The sequence below is a fragment of the Oryza glaberrima genome, chromosome 2 (assembly GCF_000147395.1).
Source record: "Oryza glaberrima chromosome 2, OglaRS2, whole genome shotgun sequence".
In the NCBI taxonomy this organism is placed as follows: domain Eukaryota; kingdom Viridiplantae; phylum Streptophyta; class Magnoliopsida; order Poales; family Poaceae; genus Oryza; species Oryza glaberrima.
In genome coordinates, this window is record NC_068327.1 from 30,081,833 (window position 1) to 30,094,154 (window position 12,322).

Sequence of the window (12,322 nt, forward strand, 5' to 3'; positions counted from 1 at the left end):
ATGAGGTTGTAGCTATCCTTTGTTGCTTAAAATTGTTGTCCCCCTAGCCTTACAACCTGAAATAGCATAATCTTCTACTCCATTCATCCCAAAATAATTTGTACGACTAGATATCTGGGACAGCCTGAAATAGCATAATCTTTTACTCATCCATCTTAAAATGATTTGTACGACTAGATATTTGGGAGGGAGGGAGTATGATACTTTTATACTGTAAATCTCATTTTCGTTAATGGAAACTAGCGTGGTGGCTTGCGTAGATTGCGCGGCTAGCATCATTATATTTTCTGTCATATAATAACATATATGTTTTCTCAATGTATTATTCAAATATATTAAAATGACAACATTATTTTAAATTTTATACTACCTTTACAAAACTACTAATGTATAATATTCATATTGTTTTTTATATACATGTTAGTTATTAATTATTTTTAAATTTTTGTTATTTATAAATTATATTCCTATATGGACTTTAGGCTCTTCTTCCAATATTATTTATTTTTAATTCTGAATTTTTATTATTTCTAATCGTATTTCTATGTGGACTCTAAACTCATCTTTCAATATTCATTAATTTTTAATTTCGAATTTAAGTTAATTCTAAATTGTATTCTTATATTGACTTTAGACTCCTCTTCCCATGTTTTTTTTAATTTTGAATTTTAATTATTTGTAAATTGTATTTTTATACGAACTCTAAAATCTAATTTTAATTTTATTATGTTTATTCCGAATTTTAGTTAGTTTTAAATTCTTATATGGACTCTATACTCTACTTCTAATATTTCTTATTTTTAATTCTGAATGTCTATTACTTCTTAATTGTATTTCTATATGGACTATATACTCTACTTCTAATATTCCTTATTTTTAATTCTGAATTTCTATTATTTCTTAATTGCATTTCTAAATGGACTCTATACTCTACTTCTAATATTTCTTATTTTTAATTCTAAATTTCTATTATTTCTTAATTCTATTTCTATATGTACTCTATACTCTACTTGTAATATTCCTTATTTTTAATTCCGATTTTCTATTGTTTCTCAATTATATTTCTATATAAACTCTAGTCTTCTCTTTCAATATTCCTTATTTTTTTAATTCCGAATTTCAATTATTTCTAAATTGTATTTCTATATGGACTATGTTTTTCTTTTTCTCTGATTAATGTGGGAATTTCTAGGCTGTGAGGGCGAACATGGAGGCTCCTTTTTCTATTTCTTTAATAAATTAACTATCATGGTGGCCCACGCAGATTGCGCGGCCAGTATCATTATATTTTCTCTCATATAATAATATATATGTTTTCTCATTATATTATAAAATATATTACAATGACAACATAATTTTAAATTTTGCAATAACTTTACAAAACTACTAATGTGTAATATTCATATTGTATTTTATATTCGTGTTAGTTATTAATTATTTTTAATATCAAATTTTAGTTATTTGTAAATTATATATATTCCTATAAGGACTCTAGACTCGTCTTTTAATATCCTTTTAATTCTGAATTTTTATTATTTCTAATTGTATTTCTATGTGGACTTTAAACTCATCTTTCAATATTCTTTAATTTTTAATTTCAAATTTCAGTTACTTCTAAATTGTATTCCTATATTGACTTTCAACTCTTCTTCCCATGTTTTTCTTAATTTTGAATTTTAGTTATTTGTAAAACGTATTTTTATATGGACTCTAAACACTACTTTTCATTTATTATGTTTATTTCGAATTTTAGTTAGTTTTAAATTCCTATATGGACTCTATACTCTACTTTTGATATTCCTTATTTTTTTAATTCCGAATTTCTATTTTTTTCTTAATTGTATTTCTATATGGACTCTGTACTCTACTTTTAATATTCCTTATTTTTAATTCCGAATTTCTATTATTTCCTAATTGTATTTCTATATGGACTCTGTACTCTGCTCTAATATTCCTTATTTTTAATTCCAAATTTCAGTTATTTCCTAATTGTATTTCTATATGGACTCTAGTCTCCTCTTCTAATATTTCTTATTTTTTAATTTCGAATTTCAACTATTTCTAAATTGTATTTTTATGTGGACTCTAGTCTCATCTTCTAATACTCCTTATTTTTAATTCCGAATTTCAGCTATTTCTAAATTGTATTTCTATATAAACTCATATTTCAATATTCTTTAATTTTTAATTTCAAATTTCAGTTACTTCTAAATTGTACTCCTATATTGACTTTAAACTCTTCTTCCCATATTTTTCTTAATTTCGAAATGTAGTTATTTGTAAATTGTATTTTTATACGGACTGTAAACTCTATTTTTAATTTTATTATGTTTATTCCGATATTTAGTTAGTTTTAAATTCCTATATGGACTCTATATTCTACTTATAATATTCCTTATTTTTTAATTCAGAATTTCAATTATTTTTCTTAATTGAATTTTATATGGACTTTATACTCTACTTCTAATATTTCTTATTTTTAATTCCGAATTTCTATTATTTCCTAATTGTATTTCTATATGGACTCTATACTCTACTTCTAATATTCCTTATTTTTAATTTCGAATTTCAGTTATTTCCTAATTGTAATTCTATATGGACTCTAGTCTCCTCTTCTAATATTCCTTATTTTTAATTTCGAATTTTAGCTATTTCTAAATTGTATTTCTATATGGAGTCTGTTTTTTCTTTTTCTCCGATTAATGTGAGAATTTCTAAGTCATGAGAGTGAACGTGGAGGCTCCTTTTTATTCCGAATTTTAGTTAATTTTAAATTCCTATATGGGCTCTATACTCCACTTCCAATATTCCTTATTTTTTAATTCTGAATTTCTATTTTTTTTTTCTTAATTGTATTTTTATATGGACTCTATGCTCTACTTCTAATATTCCTTATTTATAATTCCGAATTTCTATTATTTCCTAATTATATGGACTCTATACTCTATTTCTAATATTCATTATTTTTAATTCCGAATTTTAGTTATTTCTTAATTGTATTTCTATATGGACTCTAGTCCTCTCTTCTAATATTCCTTATTTTTTAATTCGAATTTCAATTAATTCTAAATTGTGTTTCTATATGGACCCTAGTCTCCTCTTCTAATATTCCTTATTTTTTAATTCCGAATTTCAGCTATTTCTAAATTTTATTTTTATATGGACTCTGTTTTTTCTTTTTCTCCAATTAATGTGAGAATTTTAGCTGTTCCTAAATTGTATTTCTGTATGGAGTCTGCTTTTTCTTTTTCTCCGATTATTGTGAGAATTTCTAGACCATGAGAGCGAACGTGGAGCCTTCTTTTTCTATTCTTTTAATAATATATAATAGATAGATAGACGGGGGACCTTGGCTCTCCTTGTTAAAAAAAAGTTTGCTGTGAAATTTCTCTTTCCAGTTCATCTAAAAGCACTCAAATTCAAGTTAAAAAAAAAAACACTCAATCGCGCGGTTTGTTCGGCTCCATGTTACCGTCTACTGCGGCCCTCGTTACCGAAAACGCAACGCAATGGATGCCCGGCCGCCGGTCGCGCGACCTGACCAGTTCCCAGCCACGAAAACTCCCCGAACCAAGCGCGCCGCGGCCCATTGCCGCGCCTATCTATCTCTTCCCGCCCTCCGTGCCTTCCCGCCAACGTACACCGTGATCGATCGAATCGAGCCAGCCAGCCAGCCACCGATATGGCGAGCGTGTTCTGGGGAAGCGGCCATCCCGCCGACGAGGTTGCCGACTTCGACGAGTACGACCCCACCCCGTACGGCGGCGGCTACGACATCGCCCTCACCTTCGGCCGCGCCCTCCCGCCCTCCGACGAGATATGCCACCCCATCTCCACCGCCTCCTCCTCCTCCTCGTACGACCGCCCCCAGCAAGGCCGGAGGCCACCTGCCGAGGAGACCCACCTCTCGGCTGGCCACGGCAGGAGGCCGGACGACGACGAGGCGACGCACGGCGGCGGGTACAGGAAGCCCAAGCCGGCGTACGGGGACGACGAGCAGCGGCGGCGGCACACCTCCGGCGGCGGCCGCAAGAAGCATGTGAGCTCATTCCACGGGCCCGGCCCGTTAGCTTCACGGGCCTTATATGGGTTCTTGTGTACTCCGGCCTTCCAGGCCTCCTTAACTTTGCCTCTGTTCTTCATTTAGGGAGGTGACGACGACGATGGCTCCGGCGACGAGAGGAAGCCGCGATACAAGAAGCACGACGACGACGACGACGGCCAGAGGAAGCCGCGCTACAAGAAGCGTGACGACGACGACGACGACGATGACTACGAGAGGAAGCCGCGTTACAAGAAGCGCGACGACGACGACGACGACTCCGACGGCGAGAGGAAGCAGCGCTACGAGAAGAACAACCGCCGCCGCCACGATTACGACGATTGATCGGACGAGCACGAGTCAGTTAAGCAGGCTGTGAGGACGCTATTACTGGCTCGCACACCATGCTATATATATCTCTGCTAAATGAGCAAGTTATTATTGTTTTTGGCGAATGAAAATAATCGAACTTTTGCCTTGCTGTGTTCTTAATTTGCTGCTATCTGATTACTGATCAGCTTCCAATGGTATGCTTGTGATCCTTTTGAATAAAATGTATTCGACTTCTTTTATGCCTTTGTATGTGCAACTATTCAATGCTCTTTGAGGAAATGATGCCTTTTCTCTAAAAACTATGCAATGTTCATCCAATATGCTTAGGGCCTATTTAAATCCCCTGGTAAAATTTTACACCATATCACATCAAATGCTTGGAGACATGCATGGAGTATTAATATAAACAAAAAAAATAACTAATTACACAGATTACGTGTAACTTGCGAGGCGAATCTTTTAAGCCTAATTGTAATATGATTTGACAATGTGGTGCTACAGCCTACAGTAAACATTTGCTAATGACGGATTAATTAGCCTTAATAAATTCGTCTCGTAATTTACAGGTGAATTATGTAATTTGTTTTATTATTAGACTACTTTAATACTTCAAATGTGTGTACAATTTTTCGTTTTTTATATTTGCACAATTTTTTTTAATAAGACGAGTGGTCAAACAATGTAAGTAAAATGTTAAAATTCTTTATATTAAAGGGCGGATGGGGTATATGATAATCTTTGATGCGGCAGGTAAGCATCATTAATATTCTCCCCAAAATTAGTGTTCAATCGATCTGATCAACCTGGTTGCTGGTAGCAACAAGCTCACAGATACATGAACAGGAAAACAGCTAGTAGCCGAATTGACAGGTGGTTGGATCCTCCTAATGATATCGCACCACGTCACCACAACTCACTCACACCTAGCACTAACCAGATCGCATTTGAGGCTGCCCATGCTCGCCTTCTCTCACGTGCACCATGACGTCTGAGCAAAAAAAATGGAAATAAGAAGAGCCAAGCAACCGTGCATGCCACTGGCGTGCTCTGCATTTCTGCAATAGTGCGAGGCGAAGAGGATGTTGCGTCAGAAACGGTTTGCTTTTAACTCTCACTGTGAGTCTGTGACGATACGTAAAGCCAGCGAGCATTATTGGGCGTGAAGAAGCATGGTTCGACAGACTTGTCGCTGATCGAGCTAGGGACATTCTACCAAGTACCAGCCTACTGCAGGTCACGTTGGTTCGAAGAACGACGCTGATGCCGGCGTGCATGATCGTTGGCCGGACGACGTGTTTTTTTTTTAGCCGGACCGGTCTGAGATAGACGGACCAAATTTACTTAAGAGAGGGATATGTACATGTTTATAAAGTTTCAACTTCGATAAGAAGTTGTCGAAGTGAAAGGATGTTGTCACAGGCGTGGTCGGACGATGTGTTTTCTTTAGCTGGGCCGATCTAAGATAGCCGGACCAAATTTACTTAAGAGAGAGGAATATGTACATGCTTATAAAGTTTCAACTTCGATAATATGTACATGCTTATAAAGTTTCAACTTTGATAATATGTACATGCTTATAAAGTTTTAACTTCGATAGAAAGTTGTCGAAGTGGAAGGATGTTATCACATGCCGACTACGTGTTTGGGTTGATATAAACGTCGCCGTGGCGTCAGGGAACCAGCCGCTAGCTCGTTTCGCCGGCCGGGGCCGCTCTCTGTCCGGCGAAGCGCTGCGGCACGCGTACGCGCGCGTGCCGGTAGGCCGAGTGGTCATCGCCGGATGGCCCGGATTAGTTGGCTGGATCGATCGAGCTTTCGAGCATGCTGGGCGTGGCGTGCTTGAAGAAGATTGGGCTGGACCGGCGTACCGTCTCCGTCCTGGGAAGTGAATAGGGGGCAGTGTATCTTTCAAGAAAACTCAACGCGCCCGCATGGATGGGGCGAAGTATGTGCAGCACACGTTGGATTCAGCCTTACATCCGACATTGATTACAGGATAGCACTCTTTGAAGACTTACTCATAGGTGATAGCCGCAGCCAGATTAATGTGTACTCTTATTCGTCAAATATCACTTTGAAGTAAAATAACAGCAATGAATACCATATACTAACTAATATATATATTTTTAGATAATGATATACTAACTAATAGAATATATATGTTTTTGCTTCTCTAATTTACATAGTGAGCTGTTACTACAATATTAAAATATAGTAATCTAGAATTAGAATTAAAGTTAATACTACGAATCTGAAAAAATCATGCATAATCTCTAGTTTTATGGATACATTTGAGAAACTCTTAACATTAACACCGATTCTACACAATAGAAGAGGTAGATGCTAGATAAAGAAAATGTTAGCGCTGATGCATAGGCTCCATGGATTTTTCTTTATTTTCTAACTTTGCCAAATTCGCTACGCGTACCTTCAGTTACTCCCGTTTTCAAATACTTATCATTATATACTTTTTATTTTTAAACTATGATTTCTTATATATATATATATATATATATATATAATTAAGAAATATGCCATACTAAGTATATTGCATCTTAAATGTAACCACGAAACTTTCAAACATCATTATTTAAACATTTAAATTTTGTAATGGTGAAAGTTAAAATTGTATGCTTCAAGAGTAAGGTTGTGTTCGGTAGTTTGAGTTGGGAATTAATATGGCGTACGTAAAACAAAGCAATTTATTAATGCATGATTAATTAAGTATTAGCTATATCTTTTCTGATAAATGGATTAATATGATTTTTAAAAGCAACTTTCATGTAGAATTTTTTTTTAAAAAAACATGTCGTTTAACTTGGAAAGAGTATGTGTGAAAAACGAGGGAGAAGAGTTGGAAACTTGAACCCCTAAACATAGCATAACAGATATTTAAAACCAAAGGTAGTGCTTTTTATATAAAAATACTACAAAACAGTAATACCGTTTCAATGCAATAGTTTGTGCGTGTGTGACATCAAACATGGTAACTAGGTATCAGACTTTGGCATATACAGGTATCACATCTAATACCCAATACTAGATGTGGTAGCTTGCTACTAGAGTTTGGTATCAATGGGTATGTGTCCGGTATTACTTATACCAGGTTTGGTATCTAAGGTATCGTGCTTACATATGTATGATGTCATCACTTAGAGTCTTTTATTAGAACAAATGTACACCATTGTCGAGTCTTATTTATTTATATGTGGGACCACTGAACACTGCTACGCATATGTGTTTGAGAGAAGAGAAGAGAAGATTGAGAAAATACTCAAAATGAGATTATCCATTATGACATGATTAATTGAGAGTTAATATGATTTTTAAAGCGAACTTTTCTATAAAATGTGTTTATAAGAAATACGCGGTTTAGCAGTTTGGGAAACGTGTGCGTGAAGAAGGAGCGAGTATTTCTCCTAATTAGATCACATCCACCTAAAATCTCTTATATTATAGGACGGAGGGAGAACTGCCTAATGTAGCCTAAGGAGAGAGAGAAGATATTATAAACCATATGTGGCATGGTATGATGTGATAATCTTAGTTTCATCTACACTAGACATTACCTAACAGACATGATTGGTTGGTTGTATGCTCCAAGCACTCATTTCGTTGGGTTTTCTCTTAGCACACATATAACCACGATGAAGCATTGCTTAATACTACTCCCCGAGTATCACTCTATTGCATTGAGTAACCCATACATTTCTGTATTTGGGGGGAGTTTCAGTCAAGCTGAGATCGAAGTGGCCAGTTAGCACTGCCACTGTGCGGCAACCCGCACAGGCTTTATTCGCTGAGTGCAAGGTATTTTCTCTAGTGGCCCTAGATTTTATTATGAGATTATATTGTTGGTGCTTCTAATTTTATCAAAATTTGATAATACAGACATATTTTCAGTGCCGTATTTTGATAGGCTAGAAACCAAACATATTTTAATCAATACTTCGATATTATAGTAATGGTGCTGTGTACGTTTCCTTGTACCCTTAAAGAAAGCATCAGTCAATTTTTCTTTTTAAGGAAAATAGCTTTCGACAAGGACCGTGGAGTACCTCCAACTCACAAGCTATTTGGATGAGGACGTGCTTAACAAATATCTTCTTGTGTTTGATGGCCAAAAACCATCTCTTAGGCATTGATTAATCAAGTGACGGTAAGTCCTTTAGACAAACTGTGAGAGAAAATATCAAGTTTTACATTAAAAATATATTAAATACAACAAATTTCTCTTTATAAAATACTAAAACATAAATTTACCATTGACCTACAATTTGAAAACCTAATAGGAGCTAGTAACTATCTTTACACCATGACCTATATATTTTTCAATATTTAAGTTGGACGCATGAAAATAATTTGTGAATAGTATGTCTTAAAGAAGTACTTTGTGATGGCATTATGCCCGTATTGGTTTTATAAATATGTTACAATAAAAACTAGCAACTAAAGTTCTGTTTAAATGTGTTAATATCCAACAATGAAATGTATTCGGCCGGCCCTAGCATTTTGTTATTGCACTCCGAACTGCAGAGTAGAGATACGCATAATTATATATAATCGCTGGCTTCTTAGTTGCAACCAAGGTTTGAATTATAAAAATTATTTTTTGATTTTTTTATCGCAGTCTGATTTTCAGCATTGACTTTTAAAACTGAGTATATAAAAGTTTAAACTATATAGTATTTTTTTTCCTTTACTTCTTTCATATTTCTCAGCAGCCGTAGCTAAATCATTCAAAGCACAATTTGTTTTTTGAATTTTGGGTGGGGACCGGGGGATTTCCCCACCTGAATTCCATTGGAAAAAAATTATAACAAAAATGTTATTGTCCCAACGAGGCAATGTTCTTAAAAATATTTATTGAAATTCTTCTTTCTAGACTCTTCTCGCAACCATCGCAAGAGAGGGTATTTTCTCACAAAAAAAAAAGGTTATTGCACGTAAATTTAAGCGACAACTATGTGGCATAATCCTGTGCCTTTTATTTGGAGCATGCGCGAAAATTTCTGAAAGAATAAAACAAAACAAAAAAAAAGGGCCCCGAGCCAACCTTGAAAGCTACAACCGTATGAGAAAACTAAAGAAATGCAAATAATTCTCTTGTCTACAAAGAAAAGGAAAAAAGAAAATGGGAAAGAGCAAAGCAAATAAATCGTCTCATCATCACGAGTCGCCTGCGAAACAACAGCGAAAAGAAAAGCAAAGCTTGGAGAGAGCTTCACTTCACGTCTTCACCTTCCTCTGCTCCCGGAGAGCCTCTCCCTCTCCTCTCCTCTCGCCTCGGCCTCCTCTCTCTCTCTCTGTCATCACCGCCTCCCCACGCCAACCCGCGCGACGCACGCGGCATACCAAGAAACCGCGCGGCGCGCGCTTCCCGGGGGGGCGCCTGCCTTCGATGGAGGTCGCGGCCGCGGAGGACGCGCTGGAGGAGAGCGGCGTGGCGGTGTACCTCCCCAGGCTTCTCGCCGGCGTCATCTCCGGCGCTCTCACCGGCCTCTTCGCTCTCGGTACTCACCAAAACACCCGCCCCTTCTTTCCCCCCTTGCTCGAGCTGTTCATGTGATTCTTTGACGCCAGCGACAGCGAGCATTGCCCGTGAGAGCTCGTTCTTTGCTGGCCTCGCGTCGCGTACGTGTTCCGATTTTTTTTTGATGTCCGTTGTTTGATGTGGTGCTTTGTAAAAGCTGGGGCCTTGACCGGAGCGGTGACCGGCGCGCTGGCCGGAAGGGCTTCAGACAGCGGCGTGCTCCGGGGAGCTGGATTGGGGGCGTTCGCCGGAGCTGTGCTCTCTATTGAGGTCCTCGAGGCTTCTCGTGCTTATTGGTGCTCGGACCGGCTGGGCTCTCATGGCACATCCTCCATGGTCAGTAAGCTTCTTCCATACTTGCATATTTGTTTGCCCAAGAAGTTATATTAATGCGTTTGACTTCAGATGATGTGACCTGAAGTATTTGACGAATTTATTTCTCTGAAAGATATATGCTCATCAGCCTGATGTAACTTCTTCCAATATGCTGTGCCGTTTACTTTACTCCTCGACGGCTTGACACCATGATTTTGAAATGTATCTCTCGTCTGTGTTTGTAAGACACGCCTCTAAGAAAAATTCATAACGATTTGGTGTTCAGGCAGATTTCATAGAGCAGCTCCTCCAAGCGCGGTTTGTGCAAGAGCAAATTGTACCTTCAGGATATGCAACGCATCGTTGGCAGGTCAGTTACATGTTCTGCTGATGCAATTTTGTTTGCCATGGTTCTCATTTTATAAAATGTTTTTTTATGTGAAAAACCTGATCTGCTGGCCATCATTTCATTATTCTATTTGCAAAATTGGTAGTTTTAAACCACTTTATTTAGTTGAGACAACGGTACAAATTTATTGGCTAGTAGGCCCGGGTACTTTGGAAACGATGTTCGGTTCGCAGAATCACCGTTTATTGGAACACATCGTTATTTATTGAAGCATTTTCTTTTACTGATTTTTTTATGTTCTTTGTCAACAGGTCAGCATTTCAGATTTTGGTCATGATGATCTGTATGATATTTTTGGAGATTGTTCATCCAAAGGGCTTTCACGGGAGTCACTGAATAAATTACCACACTATGTGGTCACTGACCAAACACGGAACTCGTTTGGTGAAGACCTCTCTTGCACTATCTGCCTGCAGGTACATTTATCAAAATTAGCTTTATGTTGTCGACAAACCTGCCTGGCTGCCTTGCACAATTTTGCACATGGTTTAGGTTCAACAACGATAATAAAAGCAAAACAACATCCATTTCATGATTGCAGACAATATAGTGAATGTTTAGTTAGCATATTTGAGCTTTCTCCTTTTTGGCAAAGTTTGTTAAAATCAAGATCACCAGTGATTTGAAAATTGGTGATAGCATACCACTACAAGTCTCCATCTGGTTGTTAGTGATGGCTGATCACATATAGTAGTAACTGTTCTAAACATAATTGCCAAGGGGGTAAATGGGAAGACATCTTCAAATTATTCATGAAATTCTTTTGACCTTCTTCATAGAACGTTTTAAACCTAACTCGTCCTGACCATTGAATACGGTCTATTACTTGATCAATGATTTCCAACCAGAAACCAAAGCTTTTCCCGACCTTGTTGAACCAGGAAATGCGGCCCATTTTTTAGATTGATAAATGAAACATTCAAGTACATATATATAGCTGGATAGTAGATATGACATGATTGTTATGGTGTGATATGTAGAGCAGGGAGATGCAACGACCTCCGTTTTTATGTTCCCCTTTTGTGGCAACTTGCATACCAAATTATGCCTGCTACTAAATGCAATGTGGTTAGGATTTGCTTTGCTACTTGCTCACTCCCTACACACACTCAATGTCACTGCTTAATTACCGCTTTGCAGGATATTGTAACCGGTGAAACGGCGAGGAGATTGCCGAATTGCTCCCACACTTTCCACCAGCCTTGCGTGGACAAATGGCTCGTTGGCCATGGGTCTTGCCCTGTATGTAGGCAATGTGTGTAACAACAGAAGGTAAAAAAAAACCCTGCATTCTGCAGGCTCTCCATCTTATTAGAAGAGACTAGTTGTGCAAATGTTTGCTCTTGATAGCACCCACCACAGAGTTAATTATACACAGTAGCTTTGTAATTTACTGTACTACTAGATAGGCGTATCTTTTACCAGCGTAAACAGAGGCTGTAAATCAGAGGATTTGACACTGTTTCTTACGCTGAGTTTCAATGTAAAATGGAATAAAGGTTTCTCTGTCGCGGAGCTCTTCAAGGCCCTGGACCTGGAGAATATGCTAAAGCCATACTAGGAAATGGCTACATAGTCAGCCGTTTTTACTTGCTGTTGTACAGTGTACGGTGTATACAAATGTGATGGTTTTTTTTAGAATATCGATTAATTATAGCCCGTGCATGTGGGAAGCCCAGCAACTCCAAGA

General features: G+C 37.3%; 2 protein-coding genes across 3 annotated transcripts; both read left to right on the forward strand.

Annotated features, from left to right (window-relative positions):
• The first annotated feature begins 3,612 nt into the window (after positions 1-3,612).
• Positions 3,613-4,647, forward strand: LOC127762114 (uncharacterized protein At5g39570-like). Its single transcript, XM_052286481.1, has 2 exons — positions 3,613-4,039; positions 4,148-4,647. The coding sequence occupies exons 1-2, from the start codon at positions 3,683-3,685 to the stop codon at positions 4,385-4,387; spliced, it is 597 nt and encodes a 198-aa protein (XP_052142441.1). The 5' UTR covers positions 3,613-3,682; the 3' UTR covers positions 4,388-4,647.
• A 4,989-nt stretch (positions 4,648-9,636) lies between these two features.
• Positions 9,637-12,141, forward strand: LOC127763519 (NEP1-interacting protein-like 2). 2 transcript variants are annotated; one of them, XM_052288249.1, is made up of 5 exons: positions 9,637-9,888; positions 10,066-10,244; positions 10,510-10,593; positions 10,884-11,048; positions 11,773-12,141. In XM_052288249.1, exons 1-5 carry the CDS (start codon positions 9,777-9,779, stop codon positions 11,893-11,895), a joined length of 663 nt encoding a protein of 220 aa, XP_052144209.1. In that variant the 5' UTR covers positions 9,637-9,776; the 3' UTR covers positions 11,896-12,141. The 2 variants fall into 2 exon arrangements, with proteins under 2 accessions (XP_052144209.1, XP_052144208.1); XM_052288248.1 differs by lacking the exon at positions 11,773-12,141 and having other exon boundaries at positions 10,884-11,759.
• The last annotated feature ends 181 nt before the right edge of the window (positions 12,142-12,322 follow it).